We start from the raw sequence: 27,709 nt of genomic DNA on the forward strand, positions 1-27,709 counted from the left end.
CAACTTTCTTGATTTCCACTTGTGAATAATAATTCTTGCTGTAGAATGATGAACTCCAAATTGTTTGGAAATGGCCTTGCAACCCTTCCCAGATTGATGGACAGGAATAATTTCTTCTCTAATTACATTGCCGATATCTTTCCTTTATGGCACTATGCTAACACATGCCTAAATGCTCCATCCCAGCAAACTGCACAAACTTCTGCATTTATAGAGGCTGATGAAGAATTAAATCAAGGGCACTTGATTAGCAGCACTTAGCAGCCCCTAATTCCTGGAAATAAGGGTATACTTATATTTTTCACACACAGCGTCTATATATTGGCCCAGTTTTTGTTAAACGTCATGGGTTGTTGTTCATCTTTGGTTGTATTTACCTAATTTTAAGACCTTCCGATCTTCTAAGGAGCAGAGTTTTTTTTTTTTTTTTAAATTATGTCTTGATATCCTAAACATGAAATCTGTAACAACGCACTCGACCCAATTATCTGATCACCCCAGTCTATTCTGCAGTGATACAAAGGCAACGGACAGTTTCTGAAAGCAGTTTTGTGATTCTTTTTTTTTCTCATTGTTGAATACAGCATCTAAGCGTTCACACGGGCAGGATCATAATTCACCCCGATCCCATCCCCCGCAGCAGCCAGGTCTCGGCTGCATCACAGATAATACGTCATTTACTCATTAAGATATTTCAAGTACAATGATAATAAAAAACTGATTTATTGTTTTGTTGTTTGCCTTCTTCCCTCCGGGGAGTCTTCTAATTGATTTTTTTTTTTTGCAAAGTCTCCAGATTTGTTCTTGTGATGTTCGAGATCATCATGCAGACAAGTTACAAGATTTTCTGAATTATCAGATCTTGGGTATGAGGGATTTTACAGATAAAGCACAAAACATTGATCAATAAAATGACCCCAGACAACTTCTCCCCACCACCCCAAAAAAAGCCATGGTCATTACCTTCGACAGTCATATAATATTTGCTTACCTGCAGCAGCATGAGGAGGAGAACCCGGGAGACTTCACATTTCACAATAATATCCAGGAACGCTCCTGGAACAAAGACATAGACCACGTCTATCAGAAGATCACATACATGTCTCTAATCTGAGAAAGCAAGCTGTCCGGTGGTCCCAGTGGGTCCAGCTACTACGCCATTTGTAATGGGAAAGACAGCATTTATTATGTCTTCTAAAAACATTTTACGCACGAGGAAAAATAATTTTTTGTACGTCTTACTATGGACACTAATGCCCCTAATAACCCTGCTACACTATGGCCCTGATTCATCACTGTCTTTGTGCCTGGTTTTTGGGTGTTTCGCGCCTTTTATTTTTGTTTGACCCAAATTCATTACTCTATTTGCGCCTGTTTTGATGTCTATTTAATATATGTGCTTGTCTGTTTTTATTATAGTTTATTTTCCACTTTGCGGCCGGTCAGTGATTCCAGATGTTTTAGCCCGATTCATCAATTGCGTAAAATTTGGAGCATCTCCTCTCCAGATCCGGCAGCAAATTTTTGAGTATGCTAGGATTTTGGCACAATTTTTCCATCATTTTGCAAAACATGTGACTTTTGGTGCCAATAAGTCACAAAAACAGTTTAAGACAGAAAAAAAGACCATTTTTGACTTTGCGCCAAATTCAAGAATCATGTCCGCCGTTTTGAAGATTCTGGTGCCAAAAATGGCAACTACTGCCACAAGACAAAAACAGAAAGTAACTAGAAAAAAAGAAAAAGCAAATGATGAATTGGGGCCTTTATGAAACATGGATATAGTAATGTTTTTGCTGCAGTTTTTGGACAACTGCAAGAAGTGGATCCAACAAGTAGGAGACCTACAATTCCTTTCTATAGATTTCCCATTTATTTCTTGGCAAACAATGAACGTGTGATAAAATGTGGGACAAATCTGCCAGCTCCCATAATGATGCCATAAATGTGAATACATTGTTATATTAAAAACAAAAATGCTCATTAATGAAATATACTTCTATCCGCACCATAACCCGCACGTGGACTACAGTGACGTATGTGAGATTAAGGCATTAAGGGTAGACACATTGCTGCATTTTCTGAATATTTTTTGGCACAAATTAGAATATCAACTAATATCGGCTGGATTTCACTTAGTATTGAGGAACATCCTACACCTGGAAAACTTAAATCTACATTGCGTATAGAAGTTTGGAGTGGTCTAAGATTGATTTTGTTAACGTTGCACTCGTTAGTTCAAGAGTAGATCACATTTTTATTAATACATTTAAAAGAAAATACACAGAGGATATTCGTACACAGACAACACAAAATCACAAGAATACAGACAAGTGGGATGGGAAAACACCTGGACACGAATGTACAACCTGCAATTTCAATGTCTACCATTAGATGGCAGTGTATAACCACAAATGCAAAAATAAATAAATGTTTGCATGGAGAAACGATGAAGCAAATAAAGAAAAGCCAAGAAACATAGGACACTAATCGAGTTCTCACATATACATAGGCTCCAAAAATAAGTCTCCCAAGAATGCTGATAATACTAATAAAAATGTAGTAAATTCCCCTGGAAAAGGGCACATAAACAAGAGTAGCCACAATAATACAGTCTGGTAAAAGATAGAACAGCAGACACCCACCGCACATCATGCTATGAAAGCTTTGTCCCACAAAGTGGGCAAATATTTAATTATTTTTGCACTTGAGGTTATAGACTACCACCTTGTGGTGAACAATGAAATTGCATTGTGTACAGTCGGGATCAGGCGTTTTCCCATCCTTTTTGTCTGTATTTTTGTGATTTTTGTTGTCTCAGTACTGCTCTTCAATTTCAGCCTCCATTTACTACAGGGGTAATCCAGGACCTTTATTACCTGTGTTGCCAACTGCCCGCCTGTTCTGCCATGGGAACGATCTCTGCTGGCACAGATGCCATTCTCCTGCTTCATTTCACCTCTCGTCAGCAGAGCAGCTCCTCTTCCTCCGGGCTGCTCTGTTGAAGGGGCATCAATGCCATCATCATGCTGATTGACAGCCGGCTCCCTGCACTTAGATAGTGGGGAACCAGCGTCAATCAGCATGACATCGGGAGGCGCCCCAATGACAGAGCAGCCCGGAGGAAGAGGAGCGGCTCTGTTGACGAGAGGTGAAATGAAGCAACAGAAAAAAGCGGAAGAGAAGAGTCTGCTCTGTTGACAGGACGTCAGTGGAAGTAAGGGAATCGCTGGGAGGAGCAGTCAGTAACTGCTGGGAGCTGGCAGGACAGGCAGGTAGATAGCAGATACCTGCCTGTTAGTGCTCAGCCCCATATGCAACAATAATAGAGGTCCTGGATAACCCCTTTAATATTAGGTCACTATCGCAGACTTGCCTTAGTCATTAAGTCTCTATATGATCCGAGATGAATGCATTTTTCACGCATCATGTAATCACTAGTGTTGAGCGAGCACTAAAATGCTCGGGTGCTCGAAGCTCGGGCCGAGCTCGCCGTGATACTCGGGTGCTCGACCCGAGCAATGAGTCCAATGTTAGTCTATGGGAGACTCGAGCATTTTTGCGGTGGCACCCCCGGCAGTCTTTTAAAAGCCTAACAAGTGCCCAAAACGATAGTGACAGTGCTCAAATGACATGGGGACAGCATGGGGATCGCCCCAGGAAGCATTTCTGCCCCCCAGGTCACTGCTGTCAACAACGTGGTCAGAGGTATTAAGCCACTTTTACGGGCTCACAGTAAAACGTTCAAAAACGAAAGTGAAAGTGCTTTCCTGTGAAATATGTTAAGGATAGTGTTGAGCGATACCTTCCGATATCAGGAAATATCGTATCGGATTGGATCGGACCGATACCCAAAAAGTATCGGATATCGCCGATTCCGATACAGGAAACCAATGCAAGTCAATGGCACACTAATATCGGAATGAAAATAAACCCTTTCTTTCCTTGTAGGTTAATTCTACATGAAGTAAAACAACTAAGAATAATGTAGAATGTATTACGCGAAAAGCCGGCAATTCATCAGCGGCATACACCGGTACCCGACAATTTACAACAGAAAGACTAGAGCTTCACACATAGATTAGATAGATAGAAACATGTCAGTCACATATATAAGAAGTACAGTGACAGTGTTGCTTACTGTACTTGTCATTTAGTGTAAAGGATTTATTAAAAAATAATTGTGTTTTCATGCACCGTCTCTTTAAAAAAGCCGGCCGGCAATTCAGCAGCGGTACCCGACAATTTAGAATAGAAGGAATAGAGAATCACACATAGATTATATAGATAGAAACATGTCAGCCACATATATATGAAGTACAGTGATAGTGTTGATTACTGTACTTGTCATTTAGTGTTAAAATAAAGGATTTATTTAAAAAAAAATTGGCGTGGGGTTCCCCTTAATTTTAGGCTCTAGCGGAGGTTAAGCAGACGGCTGGGGCAGATGTTTGAAGCCTGGGAAGGGGGTAATACCCACGGAGCTTCCCAGGCTACTAATATCAGCCCCCAGCTGAATACATAGCCTTTACTAGCTATTAAAATGGGGGACCCCCCCCAAAAAAATTACGTGGGGTCCCCCCTAATTTAATAGCTAGCAAAGGCTAGGCAGACAGCTGGGGGCTGATATTAATAGCCCAGGAAGGGAGCCATGAATATTGGCCCCCTCCCAGGCTAGAAACACCAGCCGTCAGCTGCCCCAGAAATGGAGCATCCATAGGATGGCACTCAGCCTCGCTCTTCCCACTGCCCTGATGCGGTGGCAGGGGGTAATAGTGGTGGAGTTCATGTCAGCGCCAGCTGCTATGAAGCCCAGGTTAGTAATGATGGGCGTCTATAAGACACCCCCATTACTAACCTACAAAGTGTTAAAAAGAAAAAACACACACTACACCCAGAAAAAAATAATTTATTTGAAATAAAACACACAATTTTATTTAATTCTTAGTTTACTAAAAAAAAATAGTTACCTGTCCACGTTCCTGCACTGATCTCCCATGCACAGCTGTCACTTCTGGAGATGGTGACAGCTGTGCATGGCTGCTGTAAGCTCACGCTGCCGGGAACACGTCCGCTCCCGGCAGCGTGAGCCCTGACTGAGGTCACCGGAGTGCATTCAGTCAGCGCAGCTCCGGAGACCTCCTTTACGGCACTGCTGTACCGTGGGAATTTCTCACGATACAGCAGGGCCGTAAAGGAGCTAACCGAAGCAGCGCTGCCTGAACTCCGGCGAACCCTTACGGCCCCATCATTCTAGCGGCGGCAGAGGTTCAGAGCGGTCACATTCTATGTGGCTGCTCTAAACTGGAGATCTTCGTGGGACACTCGTGGACTACTACGGAGGGGTAAGGATAAGGTTGTGGTTTATTATTTTATATTTTATTACAGGAGATCGATGGCTTCGGGGAATTAGGTGTCTTGGTGAGTATAGGTGTAGTTTTTTATTTTTTACTTTATTTTAGGTGGCGATCGGCAGGGACAGGTAATGTATGAACTAATTTATTGTAGGTAACCACTGGCCACCAATGACATGTATTTAAAATTTATTGGGGACACAGTAGGGCAGTTTATATGGCAGTATCAGGCTGATGGGAACTACTGCTCCCATCGAGCTGATCCTGCTGGCACGAGTGGACCGGGGACAGACATAGACCGATGGGAGTAGTAGTGTCACATCGGCCTATGTCTGCCTGCACGCACACACCCGCAGACATCGCACAGACACCGCACACACCCGCAGACATCGCACAGACACCGCACACACTCGCAGACATCGCACACACTCGCAGACACACGCACAGACACCCACACACACCAATCATGACGGGCTGATCGTCTGGGAGGTGACGCTGTGCGGCCAGCCAATCACTGTAATGCCCACAAACAACATGGCTGTGGCATTACAGTGACTGGCTGGCAATCCCTGCATGTTCATTGGCTCTGTAAAGAGCACCAAACATGCAGGGCGGAGACCCGAGCTCCCGCCCGAGTAACCCGGAAATGCTCGGGCGAGTAGCGTGATGCTCGGGCGAGTACCGAGCAGTGTCGAGCATGTTCGCTCAACACTAGTAATCACTAATCGCTTGTTCCCCAAAACTTTGACACATGATAGAGAGTGGCCTCCAAACCAGTGTGTGTGGCTGCTTATCCCACACGGGATACTATCAGGGATGTATCATCCCTTCTGCTGCTGTATGCCACATGTCCAAATATTGCAATATTAGTACCGTCCAAAGAGTTATCCAGAGACTGCTTGTCTGTGATAGTGACTGTCTGTGCATGAATGAAGACTTGATGTTGGTATATTAATGCCATGGCTGGAGATTGCATGACGTGTGCAAGAGGAAAGTGAAAAATGTGCACGTCTCAAAGTATTATATGAATCTAATGACTTGTTACTTATTTAACTAATCTGCAATAGTGACCTAATAATAAATGGGGGAATGAATAGAAATAAAATATATGGCTTCACGGGATCTGTGCTTAATGCAATGTTAATAAAAGCAAATCATATGATCATGATGGTATATATCATTTCACATGGAGTCTCCACACTCTCCTCTCTTACCTACTGGCACATTGTTTCCTGGTGTATGAAGACCCTTCTCCTGAGCCAAAAGTTGCATCTCTGTGAACACAGCCAGAGCGCCGTCATAATCTCCTGCACAAAGACGAGAGGATACAGCAGAGGAACATAAGCAGAATTCTCTATGGAGAGAACAGCTGAATACACAGGTCACCACAGAGAGCAGAACATGCGATCATAATCATATATTACCATATAGATCATATATACCATTAGAATAAGAATTATTGATCTAGCAGAACTGCACGAAAAACAAGCATTGCACGGCACCAAATAGTGGTTTAGAAAACTCATTGCTGAGGGTCCGAATCCCATTTCCATCATTACGGTCCTTGCTGCCGGATGAGAATCCGCCTTGTCTCCCAGCTATTATAAATGTTTGTAAATGTAGCTACTAGCAAAATTACATTACATTTTATTGTGACCCATTGTACTTCACTTAGGTTGATATGATTTGCAATTATTTACGAGAATATCAGAAATCTGATACAATTTTGAAAAATTTGCAATTTCCTAACTTATCATTTTTATGCCCTCAAAACAGTCAAACCACACAAAATAGATAATATATAACACTTCCCATGTGTCTACTTTATGTCAGCATCATTTTTTAAATGTTTTTTTTTCTCTTTGTTAGGGAAGTTAGAAGGGTTAAAAATTTAGCAGCAATTTTTCATTTTTCTCAACGCAATTTACAAATCCTATAAAAAGGGACCGCTTCAATTTTGATGTGACTTTGACATATATGTCAGAAAACCCCCAAACAAGACCCTATTTTAAAAATGGCACCCCTCATGGTATTCAAAACCGCATTCAAGATTGTTAAACCTTCAGGTGCTTCACTGGAATAACAGAAAAAGTGGAAGAAAATAATGAAAAATTACATGTTTTTTACTAAAATGTTGTTGTAGACCCATATTTTTCATTTTCACAAATGTAACAGGAGAAATTGTACCCCATAATTTCTTGTGCAATTTCTACGGTGCTACCCCATATATGGTGGGAAACCAGGGCTGTGGAGTCGGATTCGTGGAGTCGGTATAAAATGGACCGACTCCACCTCCTAAAATATATAATAAATTGGGTACAGTAGTTCAATGCAGTTTGTGGGAAATATTTTCTCATAAGGATTTGGGAAAGTTATGAAATGTCTGTCGTATTCCTGAACTAAAGGTCTAGACTTTTAGCTGAGATGAATCTGTGCTACAGTAAATTTATCACTTAAACATGAGCCGTGTATGAGGGAGTCGTGGAGTCACTTTGGGCAAAAGGCAGGGCTCCACAAGAATGAAGCGCCATCTTGGAACACAGACTGTGCTCGTATGGTTTGCAGGCACCAAACTGCATTTGTAGAGCCCTTGTAGTGCCATTACCACACTCCCACTCAGACCCGACCACATTTCAGAATTGATCTAGGGGTGTAATGAGACGGGGTTTTACTGGTAGTGGAATTTATAATGTAGTGGCATATGTAGGTTGCAGGGCTGTGGAGTCTGTAAGCCAAACCTCCGACTCAATTTCCATGACTGACTCCGACTCCCTCATACATGGCTCATGTTTAAGTGATAATTTACTGTAGCACAGATTCATCTCAGCTAAAAGTCTAGATCCTTAGATCAGGAATAGGACAGACATTTATAGGACATTTCAGAACTTTCCCAAATTCTTATGAAAAAATATTCCCCACAAACTGCATTGAAGTACTGTACCCTATTTATTATATATTTTAGGAGTCAGAGTCGGTCCATTTTATACCGACTCCACCAAAATGGACACCGACTCCAGAGCCCTGGTAGGTTGTGCAGTACATAAGGGTGCAATAGGATGGTGTAATAACAGGGGAAATCAGAAATATTAATAATTAAAATGGACTTGTGGTAGACTTTGAAACATTCCTTTATGCATAGGTCTGGTTTGTCAGGTGTCCTTTCTTATCACCCTTTTGTAACACACTTTGCACTTTATTTCGCAACCTTCCTTTATTTAGATTGGGGGAGCTCAGTGAGGAGATGTTGCCCTGGTATTATACGGGCACCTTCAAATCCAGAGGTACTGGGGCCCTCCCCTTCCTGACCTACAGATATTAGGGCCTTGATCACTACCTCCTGGAACTGAAGGAAGGTGGGGGTCTGGCCTGCACATAGTGATAGCATGTAAGCGTTATATACACTTTTGTTTATCACATTGTATTGTAGGGCTGGAGGACTTGATTAGAGATAACTACTCCCTCCATGTTCTTGTTGTACCCCAGAACACAGTCCTGTTTGGGCATCTGTGTAGTGGAACCTCGTACAGCAATGGGGATGCTGCCATTTCCATGAATTGGGGTCAAAATAAAGATATTCCACTTATCCTTATACTTGGCCACCAGCAGGTTCTTGCTCTCATCCTTTCTGTGTAATTGATCGATTAGTGTCCTATGGAGGCAGCTCTGGTTTCTGAGCACAGTACCGCAGGCTGCGGTAGCTCTAGCCAAGACGGACTTCAAGAATGGGATGCCAGTGTAGACGTTATCTCTGTAAAGGTGATAACCCTGATCCAGCAGTGGGTGAACCAATTCCCACACAATTTTACCACTCACTCCCAGGACAGGGAAGAGTTCAGGGGGTTCAATCCGAGTGTCCCATAATTAGTAAACTCTAAAGCTTTGGGAGTGCCCTGAGGTACTCTTGTACATTTTTATTCCATACCTCTTAAGAGACAAGTATTTCTGGAATTAAAGCTTCCTCTAAATGAGGAATAGGGACTCATCTACACAGATATCCCTTCGGGGCACGTACACCTCAGCAAATTTGTTGCTGAAGTGCTCAATGACCGGCAGAACTTTGAAAAGTCGGTCAAATTTGGAGTCATCTCGGGGTGGAAACCGTGCACTGTCATTGTAATGCAAAAACTTGAGAATGGTGTGTTCGGGTCACCATCATGCTGGAAAACTGGAGAGTTATATAAAATATCAGCATTCCAATATTACCAAAATTCAGGCTTCTTCACCATCACCATGAGAAGCACAAGGCTCCAAAACGTCTTCACGTATACTGCATTTACTAATGAACGATGAAGGGTGTTTTGGACAAAAAAAGTTAGTCTGGGCCACCATATGCTTTATAAAATCCTCAGAGAAAAAGACTTTGAAACAGTCCATTTCTTCAGGGGTGGCTGTATCAAACTGGATTCCTGATCGGGCCACAAAATCAGGAATCTGAGGCTCATAATCATTGAGGGGTTGGGGTCCATAGGGGGTCACTAGCTATCGGCGTTGCCTCATCTGCAGTTCTTGGGCATCTACGTGGGGGTCACTGAAGGAAGAAGGGGAGGAAAGTGTCATCATCGCCTTTACCATTGGTGCTGGAAGCAAAGGGGGCGTATATCTCAACTGAATACAGCCTTAAGGAAGAGGGGGCCATTTTATTTTTCATATGTGGGCCATTTATTTGTGTGTGTCTGTAGTGCTATGCACGTATCACTATATAACCACATTTTATTCAGAGGTGTGATTGGTATGTACTTTATCGATAAATAGATTAAAATAGAAGAAAGGAAAACAAAAACAAAACAATTAAAAAAGGAAATCTAAAAATAAAAAGAATATAAATATTTAGTAAAAAAAAAAATATTATATATATATATCTTACAATAATTTTCCATTAAAATACTGAACCACCCCTCAAATTACTAAAATGGACGTCAGTAGAACCAATTGCAGAACGCCTGCAACTATGACACTAATTGTAATTATTTTTCAGTAAAAAATACTGTAGCACCATTACTACAGTAAAGTTTTACTATAGATTACACTGTCCCTATGTTTAGCCCTATCAACTAATCTAAATATTTTTATATCGTTTGTATGGTTTTTTTTACTCCATTTGGGAAAAAAAAAAAAAAAACTTGTGGCAAAATGTTAACACGGATCAGTGTTGTGCAATACCGATAAGAGCGCTGCGGTCCATATTGCACGCACAGAGGTCGTGTAGATAAAATTACAAAATGTCAAGGAAATAACATAAAAGAAAACAAATAGTCCTGCGCCAAAAACACAGCACCTATCAGCGCTCATAACCTATTCATAACTGAATAGAAAAAAAACCTCTTGAGCGAAAAGTGAGAACGATGCCGATCAGTGATGAGGTTCACTGATCAGCGCTCAGCGGCTGCAGGACGAATGAACGGAGAAGATGCATAAGAAAAAGAAATTACAGGAGAAACATGACAATAATTGAGAACGAATGTGATCAGGCACTCAAGCCACAGATCAGCACTTGGGAGTAGAAAGGGGATTTGCCATTGCCGGGTCCTGAACAATGAACAACCCAACAACCCTTTTAAAAAGCCATAGTGGCCAAGCGCCATTCTCAAATCTGATGTGTTACTATATGTGTGATAATTATGTAATACTTGTACGTATCACAGTGATTTTCAGATTGTTTTTTCATGACATGTGTTTTAGGTTAGTGGTAAATTGAGAATTTATGAAAAGTTCTTAAATTTGACAAAAAATAAATAAATAGAAAAACTAGCAATTATTTTGAAACATTTCATTTTAATATCCTTAGAGGTGTGTTCTCAAATTGAATGCTATTCCCTATCCAAAGGATAAAAGATAACTTACTGATCGCCGTGGTCCCCACCAATCTGGAGAACAGGGGCTCTGAAGAGCCTCAGCTGGATGGAGCGGAGGTCGACCATGAGCACAGCCTTTCTATTCATTCCAATAGGAGCGCTGAAGATCAGCAGAGCGCTGTGTGCGGCAATCTCTGGTGCTCCCGTGAAGAATGAATGGAGAGGCAGTGTACATGATCGACCCTATTTTTTTGGTGCTGTTCTGGTGGCCAAAAAAAACGCAATTATGGCGTTTTGATTTTCTCTCTCTCATTACACTGTTTACCAATCGGGTTGATTAATTTTATATTTTGATAGATCAGATGTTTTTATTTTTACTGAAGAAAAGTTTTGCTTGAACTTTTATATATTTTTTTACTTTTCAAGGTATTTTGTAGTCCTCCTAGGGGACTTGAGCTTGCGATCGTCTGATTGCTTCTGCTTTAAACAGCAATACCACAATATATTAAAAATCAAGGTGTTCTTTGAGTGGCAACCACAAGCTGGCTTTCACAGAAGTATCATCAGGACAGGCACAGGGGTCTTTAGCTGTCACAGTAACCCATCGGCGTCGCGCAATCATGTTGCAGGAGCACTGATGGGTGATTAAAGTAGCCGTGGGAGGAGCTCCGCTTTACGTGCGGTTGTTAGAAGCAGATGATTGCAGAATATTACAGCCATCATTTGCTAGCAAAGATGTGGCTCAGTTCAAGGGTCCACATCAAAGTCAGGTAGAAGAAATATGATGTATTAGTAAGTCATAAGTGAGAAAAAGGTTAAAGAACGTACCCCTCAAAGTATTCAAAACTGCTGTGAGGAAGTCAGTTAACCTTTAAAGAGGTATTCCAATCTACGAGGTCCTATCCCAATATATAGTAGACGTGTAATAATAATAATAATAGCAAATGCTTTCAATTAGAAATGTAGTATAGTTCTTCTGATAACCTATATCGCTTACTCAATGTCCAGGACATTGCAGTAGCTTAGGTAACCATGGTTACGACCACTAATAACTAACTTTCAGTATATGAGTGGTTGTACCCATGGATACCTACGCTACTGCAATGGCCTGCATTTGAGGTAAGTGACATGGGTTATCATTCAGGAGAACTATACTACATTTCTAATTGGAGGTATTTGCTAATATTATTACACCTACTACAGTACAGACCAAAAGTTTGGACACACCTTCTCATTTAAAGATTTTTCATGACTATGAAAATTGTACATTCACACTGAATGCATCAAAACTATGAATTAACACATGTGGAATTATATACTTAACAAAAAAAGTGTGAAACAACTGAAAATATATGTCTTATATTCTAGGTTCTTCAAAGTAGCCACCTTTTGCTTTGATGACTGCTTTGCACACTCTTGGCATTCTCTTGATGAGCTTCAAGAGGTAGTCACCGGAAATGGTTTTCACTTCACAGGTGTGCCCTGTCAGGTTTAATAAGTGGGATTTCTTGCCTTATAAATGGGGTTGGGACCATCAGTTGTGTTGTGCAGAAGTCAGGTGGATACACAGCTGATAGTCCTACTGAATAGACTGTTAAAATTTGTATTATGGCAAGAAAAAAGCAGCTAAGTAAAGAAAAACGAGTGGCCATCATTACTTTAAGAAATGAAGGTCGGTCAGTCCGAAAAATTGGGCAAACTTTGAAAGTGTCCCCAAGTGCAGTTGCGCTACAAAGAAACTGGCTCACATGAGGACCGCCCCAGGAAAGGAAGACCAAGAGTCACCTCTGCTTCTGAGGAGAAGTTTATCCGAGTCACCAGCCTCAGAAATCGCAGGTTAACAGCAGCTCAGATTAGAGACCAGGTCAATGCCACACAGAGTTCTAGCAGCAGACACATCTCTACAACAACTGTTAAGAGGAGACTTTGTGCAGCAGGCCTTCATGGTAAAATAACGGCTAGGAAACCACTGCTAAGGACAGACAACAAGCAGAAGAGACTTGTTTGGCCTAAAGAACACAAGGAATGGACATTAGGCCACTGGAAATCTGTGCTTTGGTCTGAGGAGTCCAAATTTGAGATCTTTGGTTCCAACCACCGTGTCTTTGTGCGACGCAGAAAAGGTGAACGGATGGACTCTACATGCCTGGTTCCCACCGTGAAGCATGGAGGAGGAGGTGTGATGGTGTGCGGGTGCTTTGCTGGTGACACTGGGATTTATTCAAAATTGAAGGCATACTGAACCAGCATGGCTACCACAGCATCTTGCAGCGGCATGCTAAACCATCCAGTTTGCGTTTAGTTGGACCATCATTTATTTTTCAACAGGACAATGACCCCAAACACACCTCCAGGCTGTGTAAGGGCTATTTGACCAAGAAGGAGAGTGATGGGGTGCTACGCCAGATGACCTGGCCTCCACAGTCACCAGACCTGAACCCAATCGAGATGGTTTGGGGTGAGCTGGACCGCAGAGTGAAGGCAAAAGGGCCAACAAGTGCTAAGCATCTCTGGGAACTCCTTCAAGATTGTTGGAAGACAATTTCCAGTGACTACCTCTTGAAGCTCATCAAGAGAATGCCAAGAGTGTGCAAAGCAGTCATCAAAGCAAAAGGTGGCTACTTTGAAGAACCAAGAATATAAGACATATTTTCAGTTGTTTCACACTTTTTTGTTAAGTATATAATTCCACATGTGTTAATTCATAGCTTTGATGCCTTCAGTGTGAATGTACAATTTTCAAAGTCATGAAAATACAGAAAAATCTTTAAATGAGAAGGTGTGTCCAAACTTTTGGTCTGTACTGTACATATTGGGATAGGATCTTGGATATGGGAATACCACTTTAAGGTGCTTTAAGTATTTTACAACTAAAATATTGCTTCATTTTCACAAGGGGCAATAAGAGAAAATATATCCCGTAATTTCTCCAGAAATCAGCAATGCCCCACATGTGGTTAAAAACTATGGCAGGACTCAGAAGGGAAGGAGCGCTGTTTGATATTTAGAAGTGCAAATCTGGCGGAATAAATTGTGGACGCCATGTCAGATTTGGAAAGTTAACAAAAAAGCAGAAACTACCCATAAGTGACCCCATTTAAGAGACTAGACTACTCAAGGAATTTCTCTGGGGTGTCGTGAACATTTTGAACCCGAAGATGCTTCACAGAATTTTATAAGATTGGGGCATAAATACAAAAAAATTACATCTTTACCACTGAAGTGTTGTTTTAGTCCCAACAAGAGGTAACAGAAGAAAATGTACCCCACAATTTGGAACATAACTTCTCCCAATGTTGAGCAATACCCCATACGAGGTTGGAGCTACTATGTGGGCACTCTGCAGCGCTCAGGAGAGCTATGTGACAGTAATAGCTAGTGGGCGCCATTCTGAGGGGCCAGAACACCAGAAACTCCCCATATGTGACCCCATTCTTGAAAGTAAACCCCTTAGGGAATCCACCTACAGCACAATCCCTATCTTATCCTCCCCCCAGTAAGCAATGGTATAAATATATTTGGGCAGCACAGATACTCACGTGTCATGATCTTACACGACGCTACGTATCCAAGAGACAGAAGACATTCAATAGGAACTTGTGTCTGCAACTCTGCTGCTCGCTGGAAATAAACCACGGCCTCACCAAGCTTGTTCATGTCCTGAATCAGAGGAAAGAACACAAATTACTTCACTTTCAGCAACACTATATATTTTTTTTCTTCCACATTTTCCTTACTAACATTTTTATTTCGATAAAATAATGGTAAAGAAATTCATACCTGTCCTCAGAAGAGTAAGGATCATTCAGACAGCACTTGAGCCTATGACAGTCTATGGGATCCTTCACATATCCAATTATTTCCTCTGACCGAGTGGTCAACCCAATGTCGTGGAGACATGTCTGATATTCACCTGAGTGTCAGATTAAAGTCGCTAAGGGTGCTTTCACATTGCGTTCAGGCACCTCTTCAGTGGTCGCGTTGGGGCTGATGTCCGAATCCCCCCACAAAACAGGATGTGGACGTATGCGCCGACGGGGCCATAGACTATAATGGTGCCGACAGAGCAAATGTGCACTCTGACGTGCATTATTTTGGGGAGTGTACACCTACTGGAGGTGGACACCTAGATGTAGTAGAACACATCTGGGTGTCAGCCTCCAGTAGCTGTATATGCCCCAAAATGATGCACGTCAGAATGCATGTTCGTTCTGTCGGCACCATTATAATTTATGGCCCCATCAGCGCATTCGTCCGAATCCCGTTGTGCGAGGGTTTCTGACATAAAGCCCTAGAGGGCCACCGAACGGGTGCCTGAACGCAATGTGAAAGCACCCCAATAATGCAAGTCTACGGGCCATGAAAAAAACGGGACAGCATTCGGATGCTATCTGTTTACTGCCCAGACTGGTTAATAGAAGATGAAGAAACTATTTTTTCTCATCTGAGAAATCCTGATGAAACTCGGTCCGTTTTTGTTGTACATCTGAATGATTCTCAACTCACGGAAAAGTCCGGACTCCCTTAATACAGCGATGGTGTGATCTCTATAGTTCAAACGTGCAAGGAATCAACACTGATGGAATGTGGAAACACCAAAATTATTGTATTTTATTTTCTACACTAAAAAAACAAACCCAACATTTATAGGATCAATGTAGTGACACAGAATACAAGGTAACAGTATATTTATATGGCACTTCAAAACAAAAACGTCAGAATAGTTTCCCCCTCGTCCAAAATCCTCAAATTGTTATTGGGATGGCTAAAGTCCAAATGTACAAATGAGGGTGATGGTGACATATTTCCAGCACTGTGTATGGGCCATAGACAATATATCACTTTGTGAAGGGCCAAACCTACAATTCCACCATGTTTATACCCACATTGGGGCCTTATTTGTGGCAGGCAATGGGAGAAAACACAGAGCGCTATGGTGGAAGTGTAGCCATATTAGAGACACTTTTGGAACTTGAACCTGCATAAACAATTCCATGAGATTATATCTATCATGGCACATAGTAAAGGGGTTATTCAGTTCAGTTTCTGATAATCTGAGCAGCATACAGAAAGCCGAGACCAGTAAACAGCTTATATACAGATGGGCAGATAAGTCAATGGGAATTTGCCCACCCTCCTTCCTCCCGTTCCTATCAGACATCCTGAAAGATGGAGGAGGGGGGGCTGACCAGATAACAGGCAACAATAAGCACATTAAGGAAGTGTAATTTAGGAAATTAAATATTATCTTCAAAATAGTTACAATGAGTCATGACGCTATGCCACCTTATGGATCTAATTTGTGCCAATTGTGACCTGAACCAGATTGTATTAAGGTTTCAGGAAGTTGAATAGTAGAAACAGAGCTGCACCTTACAATATTCTGGCCATTAAAAGGAACACAAACCCTTCGGAAACCCCACACAGTGAGAATTTAGTCCTCAATGACAAAAAGGGAAACAAGGTTCATAAATGACAAAGTTAAAAAAGCTACAACAATGGAAGAAAAGCAAAATAATCCATAAAATACCTTAAGGGAATTTCCCAGTTCCAGACACAAACTGGCCGCCATGACGGGCTGGTTCAGCTCAATGTAAACCTGGAACAGAAGAAACCAAGAGATTTATTAATTTCCCAAAGACGTGAGTGTCCGGGCTATGAGAACTAATGCACAGTAAGATTTCGTTTTCCCGGGTGACCTTCCTGTGGCACGAGGGGTGGCTCTAGTGACTGATCTCTGACCATGAATGCCGGAGATCTATAAATCACAGCTCACTTTAGGATTGTACAAACACTTTCATCACTAAGATACTGAAGTACTCTCAGGTGACTTTAGAAAGTACCTGAATGAAAGTCGGTCAATCGAGATTTCAGATGGAGAAAATGTTAAATAAATATCACGTTTGGTTCAAAAAAGGTTCAAGAGAAACAAAGTTTCCTGTAATGAGGAAAGTGCTGAGCAAATGTTTAATAATGGAAGAAGAGCGATGGTGAATGTGTGATGAGGAGCTGAGACGTGCACGAGACATGCTCTCCACAACTTACACAATACGTCCTAGTGCCAAGACATAAAGAATGTGACAACCAAGGGGATAATTCGCTCCCAGCATAGCCACCTTGGCTCGGCCCCTGCTTCGCGTCGGGGCCACCTTGGCTCGGCCCCTGCTTCGCGGCGGGGCCACCTTGCCTCGGCCCCTGCTTCGCGGCGGGGCCACCTTGCCTCGGCCCCTGCTTCGCGGCGGGGCCACCTTGCCTCGGCCCCTGCTTCGCGGCGGGGCCACCTTGCCTCGGCCCCTGCTTCGCAGCGGCGCCACCTTGCCTCGGCCCCTGCTTCGCGGCGGCGCCACCTTGCCTCGGCCCCTGCTTCGCGGCGGCGCCACCTTGGCTCGGCCCCTGCTTCATGTTGGGAGCAAGTGGCTTATAATGTAGTAATGGTCCTGTATGGAGCAGGGACTTGTCTGCTCTCGGCATCAGAGCACATAACATGTGACATTGATCTGCTTCAGTATACAGCCCTCTCCGTAATGGCAGCCCATGCTGTATACCAAGCTGCCAATAGAGGCATCATCCTTGTCCACAGGCCGTGTTTGGCATCACAGCTCAGACACTTTCACTTGAAGAAGCGACAGAAGCAGCCACATTTCTGTAATCTCACAGCCCATTAAACAAGTCGTGCTGACACGAGGTCAGTCAGCGCTTTCGTTGTGACAGCGGTCAGATGGATCTGTCACAGAAGTAACCGCAGGCAGCATGGATTGCAGCCTGGACGCAGGCTTGAAGGAAGGTATATTATTCCCCGAAAAGCTCCGGTATAAACATACTGTGAAGACCCAGCTGGGGACCTGACTAGTCGGTCTCTGTTCTCGGCCAGCTCTTTCCTTCACTGCCCTAGGGATATGATAGGACTCTCCCTATGTACATGCCAGAGAGACATGTCAATCACCTCTAGCAGCGCTGGGAAAAGCTGGCCAGAGGTGGAGCTAGACTAGTCTGGTTTACAGCTATGGTCCCCGGCCAGATCTTCAGAGTATATTTTCTTTGATACACCAGGGCCTTTTTGAGGATAATATTCCAGGCCGCGACCAGGCACTCCGGCCGCAATCCTTGTTGCCCACAGTTTAAGCAGCATGAATCATCTGACAGGTTTCCTTTAAAATGAAATATTGTAAATTTTAAATCTGTCTCATGCATGATACAAAATGGAATAATAGGCAACTCCAGGAGTGGCACGGTTAATGGAAGTGGAGCTCGTGGCTGTAGAGTGACTCTCCCGGGCTAGGAGCTTCCCGTGAATCTGTGCAGACATGTCTGATGAGTTGGTGATAAGTCACTGTAAATGACCCCCTATAAATGTCAGTAAGAATGCTGTTTGTGTACCCTGTAAGCCAGAAGTAGCCTATAGCTAACCTTGATTGCAAAGCTGTAGCAGTTAATAGCAGCCTGCAAATGTTCCTCAAACCCTGGACATTTTAACCGTTGAGTCTCCTTCTCTTCCTGCAAAAAGAGGCGGGCGGCCTCAGTCAGGGCCATGGCTTCTCCGGGGGCATTGAACAGTGTCTGCTCACACCTGAAAAACAAACCACAAGTGAAATGTAGCCCAACAACTTGCATCACTATAGGCAGAAATGTACTCACCGAGCCATGGCCAGGTTACAGAAACCGGCATACTGAAGACAGTCCTGCTGCTTCAGCTCTTTTGCCAGTTGACCTAAGAGACAAATAACCACAATGAAAGTAGATACAAGTTGACAGCAAAATCTGGAAACACACATCGCTCTACGAAACGTGACATGTCCAGCCTTCTTGTTAGAGGATTGTAGATACTAGCACTATGATAGCACATAGGTCACTGCCATAACCATCCATGGCACCGACCATGCAGGAATAATGGCCAACAGGAAACATGGCCAGCCTGTAGCAGGGTTGTCATAGCCACATCATTAACACGTCTATATGCATAAACCTACAGAAATGTAACTATGTACGACATTTATAGAACGGATGACGGTTTACCAGATCTCAAATGCAGCCAAGAACCACAGGAAAACCTCTCCAAGATGGAAAAACCCTGATGTTTCTCTGATGGATTGTTATTCCCCAATATTCTGTGTACAGTCGCTGTCAGACGTATTGAGACTGACACAAATACTGGTTTTCCAAAATTTGTTACTTCAGTGGTTTTATATCTTTTAGTTGGATGTTTCTCTCTTACTGAAGAACAATTATCATTTCATATGTTTTTATACTTTAATAGACAAATACATCCATTTTATGCAAATACTCAATATTTACAGCATTGACCCTTAATTTTCAAGCTTCTGCCCTTTACCCTGGCATGGTGGATATCAGCTTCTGGGCCAAATCCTGACGGATGGCCGCCCATTCTTACCTTATCGGTGCTTGGAGTTTATCACAATTTCTGTGTTTTGTTTGCCCACCAGCTTTTTGAGGATTGACCACACGTTCCCAATGTTTTTGAGATCTGGGGAGTTTCCTGACCATTGACTCAAAATGTCACTGTTTTGTTTGCTGAGCCATTTACCATATTTTTCGGACTATAAAATGCACTTTTTTCCAAAAAAATATGGGAGGAAATTGGGGGTGTATCTTATAGTCCAAATGTAGCTTACCGGGGAGAGCAGGGTCACAGGAGGCTGTAGCAGGTTCGCAGCTGCAGGAGATGGCAACGGCAGGAGTGGGGCGATGTAGCAGGCCCTGGGCTAGGATGAGGGGGCGTCCCTGCAATGCAAGGCTGGTATTCAGTAAAATGCTACCAGTTGGCGCATGCATAGATTTAAATCTCGGCTCAAGGACGAGCCGAGGACTTAATCTGCACATACATCACCATTTTACTGAAGACTGGCGGGAGATCAATGTGCGCTCCGGTGAATCCTCTCCTGCCTCGCACCGCCAGGACACCCCCTCCTCCTAGTCCAGGGCCCACAGCATCATCCCACTCCTACTGTCAAATGAAGTAAATGTGAGCCTGTTCCGGCCTCCTGTGACTCCGCTTCAACGCCGCCCCCCCACTCCCTCCCGGTACGTTATATTCAGACTGTAAGATGTACAATTGACCCCTGACATGCCTGATCGGGATGACAGGTTTACAATTCTTTTTCTTCCTCCTCTAAACTTGGGCTGCGTCGTACGGAAGTTACTTTTGCCTTGTGACATGTTCTCCATCATTGTGGAATAAGCATAGTTCATCACTAAATAGCTCCTGGAGAAGTTGCTCTTGGAGGATATTTCGATCCCATTCTTTATTCATGGCAGTGTGCATAGGCAAAATTGTGAGCGAGTCCAGTCCATGGATGAAAAACCCTCACATGTGAATGGTCTTGTGATGCTTTAGTATTGGAATGACACAGGTAGTAGCCCTCACCTTTTCTTCTCCGGAAAATCTTCCTTCCAGACGTCCCAAACAGTCTGATAGGGCTTCATGATAGAAAGGACTAAAATTGAGGCATCTTCTCTGATGAAACCCCCTTCAGATCTGTTTGGGACATCGAACAGGTATAATAGTTCCCCGTCCTGCTGGTCAGTGTGGGTCCATGAGGTCGGACCTCCACCAATCAACAAGTTATCACCTTTCCGCTAGATAGTTGTCTTCACTGGACTGTCCTTTTAATGTCCTAGAAAACAGCCACCAAGCCCTCCATACCATGGAGGAAGAAGAGTTTAGACCAGTACAAAATAAAGTCCAGAAAACACTTACCAAACTGCTCACTGGCTTCTGCTACATTGGGCTTCCGCAGAAATCGTCTACAAAGACATTTACAGATTAGAAATGACTGAAAATGTGTTCTCATGTAAAAGCGTCATCTAATGTCAATGAGAAATTACAGAGTAATGACAGTCATTGGAGAGCAGAAACCATCCTGCCAGCATTCAGGGGACTGCTCCATATATTCAGAGAAGAACAGGATCAGATCATGTCAAGAGGAAGCATAGGACGCCTTCCTGACCGATCCTAACCCCGTCCTTGCAGCTCCTGTAAGGAAACTCACAGGGCCCTCAAGGTGGTCACAGCTCTCACACTAAGACAAGTGTGACGTAACAGGGAAACCTGCTGCATTAACCTAAAGTACACCAATAAGAAAATCCATGCCTTCACCTGCATGAACAATCCCTTAAAGGCACCTATCACCTGTCTGTGGCCACCTTTCCATTATTATCATAAGCCAACAACAACAAACAGGGGAAAGAAGATCACGCCCCCACCATAGCACTGCACATCTGCTGTCCTCACTGCTAGGGGATGATGTGCTGGAGCATAGCAGACCTGAGTGTGAGTAAGCTATGTGCCCACGATGCAGAAATGCTCCGGATTTTTCCTGAGCGTTTCTGCATCTCCCCTGGCAGAAAAAAACGCATGCGGATTGTACATACGTTTTTCCTGCCAGGGACATGCGGATGTGAAGAGTTCTTCATATGCATTTCCGCATGCGGGTTGACAAGTGCTTTCCAAGCGATTTTAGCATCACTTGGAAAGTGCTTGACAACTTGGTCACACTATATAAATCCATGCAAACGGCATGGATTTATATAGTGTGAACAAAAGAATGTTTATAAAAATAAAAAAAAAAATCTATACTTACCTTCCGATGGCCCCCGCAGTCTTGCTTCCCTCCGTTTTCCCTTGTCGGTAGATCGCGGTACACTGAAGGACCTGCCGACGTCAGCGTCGCGTGACCCATCACATGACTATGACGTCAGCGCAGGTCCTCCAGTCCACCGCGATCTGCCGGCAAGTGAGGACTAGCACACCGGGGGCCATCAGAAGGTAAGTATAACATTTATTTTTTATTTTATTCTTTTTTTTACAGGTTCTATGGTACCCGGGTCCAGAGGAGAGTCTCCTGTCCTCCACACCCGGGTACCATCCGTACATTGAAACGCATGGAATGCGCATCTACATATACAGTGATGCGGAATCCATGCGTTCCAATGCAAGTCAATGGCGGTGAAAACGCAGCACTTCCGCAAAATAATTGGTAGTGCTGCGTTTATTTCCGCAATGATAATCCGCAGCGGAAATTTCCGCAGCATGTGCACAGCACATGTGGATTATCATTGGGGAACATAGCAGGTCTTCTACAATGCGTTTTTTAAGCGTTTCAGCAGCGTTATTGTGTGGGCACACAGCCTAACTGGAATATACATTTTTAATCCATATGCAAATAAGGCTGCTTAGGTGCACCCATGTAGTGACCAGGGGCTCGAGTCAGTTATACCCTCCGATTTTCATATTTAGCAGTGTCCCTGAGCCTGACTGACAGTGCTGGCTTTCTAACAGTGAGCGCTCCCTAAACTAGAATCCCTGTTCCTGCGCTCATCGGCGCACTCACAGGGTCAGGGAGGGTGCACACTCAGCGTGGGCTCCGGCATATTCTGGTCTATCATACTTTGCCTTTAACTTTTTCACGCGCGCTGCAAAAACCTTGCGACATTGTCCTGTAAACATGATGCCTGATGTACGGAATTGGAAGTCGCACAGCTGCTACTATATAGGTCCCATGTACACCATGTGGTCAGTATATGAAAATGTGCTCCACGCCGCTGTACTGACTAGGAACCTAAACACATTGGAAAAGGACAATACTTGGCATATGCTGCTTTTAATCAATGGCAAATCGTTTTATTATAAAGTCACTTCTGGCATCACACATACATCTAATATATATAGGACTTAGCATGGCCTGAGTTAGTTTGCAGGTGGTTGGATGACTGTATGACACTCTAAGGCATTTAATCATGTCGGCCAATAGAAGAGGACTTGACACCTATTTGTTTCTACTATAGATGGGTCTGTGGCCCTGCTCCTACAATAGTAAGCCAGTGCGGCAACATGCAGACGGACCTCCATGTGTCATGGATTCAAAATAGCCGATAGCTGTAATGCCTATCATTCCTAATTCCACTATTTATACACATAGATTGCAGTAGTTGTCCTGCGACAAGAACTCTGCCTTTAAAGTGGTCCTTCCCTTTGAATTACATTTCTCCCCTGGCTACACTTTGCTATGCTGTCCTGCTCACCCTCCTCGGGTCCACTAGTGAGTCTCCGCGGCTGCTCCCAGTGCCTAGTATTGGCTGCAACGCGGACATCATGTCGACAGCCAATAAGTGAGCTTAGCGGCTCTAGCGGGGAATTCCCGTGTAGATAAAGCACCCCCTCAGAGCTGCTGAGCTCAATGACTGGCGGCAGGCCTGTCGGCGTGATCTCAACACTGCAGCCAATGCCAGATACCGGGAGCAGAGGCGGAGACTCACCAGTGGACCCGGGGAAAGGAGTACATGGGGGTTGTTATTGTTTAGGTTTTAGCAAAGTGCAGTTAGGGGAGAAATGTGATTGAAAGGAAACAACCCATTTAGGAGGATGCATTTTCTATTAAAGTCACCGTCCTGAGAAGGGCTACCTACTATTACAATTATATGATCAGCACCCCCGGTATCACACCCACACAACATATCAGCACCCCCGGTATCACACCCACACAACATATCAGCACCCCCGGTATCACACCCACACAACATATCAGCACCCCTGGTATCACACAAACACACACACACAACATATCAGCACCCCCGGTATCACACACACAACATATCAGCACCCCCGGTATCACACACACACAACATATCAGCACCCCTGGTATCACACAAACACACACACACAACATATCAGCACCCCCGGTATCACACACACAACATATCAGCACCCCCGGTATCATACACATCCAATATATCAGCACCCCCGGTATCACACACATCCAATATATCATCACCCCGGTATCACACACATATAATATATCAGCACCCCCGGTATCATACACATCCAATATATCAGCACCCCCGGTATCACACACATCCAATATATCATCACCCCGGTATCATACACATCCAATATATCCGCACCCCCGGTATCACACACATCCAATATATCAGCACCCCGGTATCACACACATATAATATATCAGCACCCCCGGTATCACACACATATAATATATCAGCACCCCCGGTATCACACACATATAATATATCAGCACCCCCGGTATCACACACATATAACATATCAGCACCCCCCGGTATCACACCCATATAACATATCAGCACCCCCGGTATCACACCCATATAACATATCAGCACCCCCGGTATCACACACACACATACAGTACAGACCAAAAGTTTGGATACACCTTCTCATTTAAAGATTTTTCGGTATTTTCATGACTATGAAAATTGTACATTCACACTGAAGGCATCAAAACTATGAATTAACACATGTGCAATTATATACTTAACAAAAAAGTGTGAAACAACTGAAAATATGTCTTATATTCTAGGTTCTTCAAAGTAGCCACCTTTTGCTTTGATGACTGCTTTGCACACTCTTGGCATTCTCTTGATGAGCTTCAAGAGGTAGTCACCAGAAATGGTTTTCACTTCACAGGTGTGCCCTGTCAGGTTTATTAAGTGGGATTTCTTGCCTTATAAATGGGGTTGGGACCATCTGTTGTGTTGTGCAGAAGTCAGGTGGATACACAGCTGATAGTCCTACTGAATAGACTGTTAGAATTTGTATTATGGCAAGAAAAAAGCAGCTAAGTAAAGAAAAACGAGTGGCCATCATTACTTTAAGAAATGAAGGTCAGTCAGTCTGAAAAATTGGGAAAACTTTGAAAGTGTCCCCAAGTGCAGTTGCAAAAACCATCAAGCGCTACAGAGAAACTGGCTCACATGAGGACCGCCCCATGAAAGGAAGACCAAGAGTCACCTCTGCTTCTGAGGATAAGTTTATCAGAGTCACCAGCCTCAGAAATCGCAGGTTAACAGCAGCTCAGATTAGAGACCAGGTCAATGCCACACAGAGTTCCAGCAGCAGACACATCTCTACAACAACTGTTAAGAGGAGACTTTGTGCAGCAGGCCTTCATGGTAAAATAGCTGCTAGGAAACCACTGCTAAGGACAGGCAACAAGCAGAAGAGACTTGTTTGGGCTAAAGAACACAAGGAATGGACATTAGACCAGTGGAAATCTGTGCTTTGGTCTGATGACTCTACATGCCGGGTTCCCACCGTGAAGCATGGAGGAGGTGTGATGGTGTGGGGGTCCTTTGCTGGTGACACTGTTGGGGATTTATTAAAAATTGAAGGCATACTGAACCAGCATGGCTACCACAGCATCTTGCAGCGGCATGCTATTCCATCCAGTTTGCATTTAGTTGGACCATCATTTATTTTTCAACAGGACAATGACCCCAAACACACCTCCAGGCTGTGTAAGGGCTATTTGACCAAGAAGGAGAGTGATGGGGTGCTACGCCGGATGACCTGGCCTCCACAGTCACCAGACCTGAACCCAATCGAGATGGTTTGGGGTGAGCTGGACTGCAGAGTGAAGGCAAAAGGGCCAACAAGTGCTAAGCATCTCTGGGAACTCCTTCAAGATTGTTGGAAGACCATTTCCGGTGACTACCTCTTGAAGCTCATCAAGAGAATGCCAAGAGTTTGCAAAGCAGTCATCAAAGCAAAAGGTGGCTACTTTGAAGAACCTAGAATATAAGACATATTTTCAGTTGTTTCACACTTTTTTGTTAAGTATATAATTCCACATGTGTTAATTCATAGTTTTGATGCCTTCAGTGTGAATGTACAATTTTCATAGTCATGAAAAAACTTTAAATGAGAAGGTGTCTCCAAACTTTTGGTCTGTACTGTATATATATCAGCACCCGCGGCATCACACCCATACAACATATCAGCACCCGCGGCATCACACCCATACAACATATCAGCACCCGCGGCATCACACCCATACAACATATCAGCACCCGCGGCATCACACCCATACAACATATCAGCACCCGCGGCATCACACCCATACAACATATCAGCACCCGCGGCATCACACCCATACAACATATCAGCACCCCCGGCATCACACCCATACAACATATCAGCACCCCCGGCATCACACCCATACAACATATCAGCACCCCCGGCATCACACCCATACAACATATCAGCACCCCCGGCATCACACCCATACAACATATCAGCACCCCCGGCATCACACCCATACAACATATCAGCACCCCCGGCATCACGCACATATAACATATCAGCACCCCCGGCATCACGCACATATAACATATCAGCACCCCCGGCATCACACACATATAACATATCAGCACCCCCGGCATCACACCCATCCAATATATCAGCACCCGCGGCATCACACCCATACAACATATCAGCACCCGCGGCATCACACCCATACAACATATCAGCACCCGCGGCATCACACCCATACAACATATCAGCACCCGCGGCATCACACCCATACAACATATCAGCACCCGCGGCATCACACCCATACAACATATCAGCACCCGCGGCATCACACCCATACAACATATCAGCACCCCCGGCATCACACCCATACAACATATCAGCACCCCCGGCATCACACCCATACAACATATCAGCACCCCCGGCATCACACCCATACAACATATCAGCACCCCCGGCATCACACCCATACAACATATCAGCACCCCCGGCATCACACCCATACAACATATCAGCACCCCCGGCATCACGCACATATAACATATCAGCACCCCCGGCATCACGCACATATAACATATCAGCACCCCCGGCATCACACACATATAACATATCAGCACCCCCGGCATCACACACATCCAATATATCAGCACCCCCGGCATCACACACATCCAACATATCAGCACCCCCGGTATCACACCCATATAACATATCAGCACTCCGGTATCACACCCATATAACATATCATCACCTCGGTATCACACCCATATAACATATCAGCACCCCCGGTATCACACCCATATAACATATCAGCACCCCCGGTATCACACCCATATAACATATCAGCACCCCCGGTATCACACCCATATAACATATCAGCACTCCGGTATCACACCCATATAACATATCAGCACCCCCGGTATCACACCCATATAACATATCAGCACTCCGGTATCACACACATATAACATATCAGCACCCCCGGTATCACACACATATAACATATCAGCACCCCCGGTATCACACACATATAACATATCAGCACCCCCGGTATCACACCCATATAACATATCAGCACTCCGGTATCACACCCATATAACATATCAGCACCCCCAGTATCACACACATATAACATATCAGAACTCCGGTATCACACACATATAACATATCAGCACCCCCAGTATCACACACATATAACATATCAGCACTCCGGTATCACACACATATAACATATCAGCACTCCGGTATCACACACACCCGCTGATAACGCCCGCGGTACAGCACTGCCGTGTACAGATGGCGGAGGGGCACACATAGGTATTGGGCATATACATATGACGTCTCTCACTTTTTGAGCTTATTAGAAACGGCTCTGTATCGCAGCAGAAAATCCCCGTCCGCCGCCATCAGTGCCCGCCGACTTCCGGTATCTGTGAACCCCAGGGACGCCATGTTGTGGTTGGCCAACATGTCACCTGGCGCTTTTCTTC

General features: G+C 44.0%; 1 protein-coding gene across 2 annotated transcripts in view; it reads right to left on the minus strand.

Annotated features, from left to right (window-relative positions):
* The window catches only part of LOC141157206 (40-kDa huntingtin-associated protein-like), a 46,281-nt gene extending 18,572 nt beyond the window's left edge, over positions 1-27,709 (minus strand). The window contains exons 1-8 of one of the 2 annotated variants that reach the window (XM_073644192.1): positions 27,568-27,709; positions 20,862-20,908; positions 18,782-18,854; positions 18,554-18,713; positions 16,677-16,745; positions 14,686-14,806; positions 6,569-6,661; positions 992-1,056 (exon numbers count right to left, since the gene is read on the minus strand). In XM_073644192.1, the coding sequence (XP_073500293.1) occupies positions 992-1,056; positions 6,569-6,661; positions 14,686-14,806; positions 16,677-16,745; positions 18,554-18,713; positions 18,782-18,854; positions 20,862-20,908; positions 27,568-27,689 (750 nt within the window). In that variant the 5' untranslated portion in view covers positions 27,690-27,709. The remainder of the gene's footprint in view (positions 1-991; positions 1,057-6,568; positions 6,662-14,685; positions 14,807-16,676; positions 16,746-18,553; positions 18,714-18,781; positions 18,855-20,861; positions 20,909-27,567) is intronic. The other variant, XM_073644193.1, reaches the window with a different exon arrangement.

This window comes from Phyllobates terribilis, unplaced genomic scaffold, assembly GCF_046119375.1.
Source record: "Phyllobates terribilis strain yellow unplaced genomic scaffold, ASM4611937v1 Scaffold_8__6_contigs__length_399053987, whole genome shotgun sequence".
In the NCBI taxonomy this organism is placed as follows: Eukaryota; Metazoa; Chordata; class Amphibia; order Anura; family Dendrobatidae; genus Phyllobates; species Phyllobates terribilis.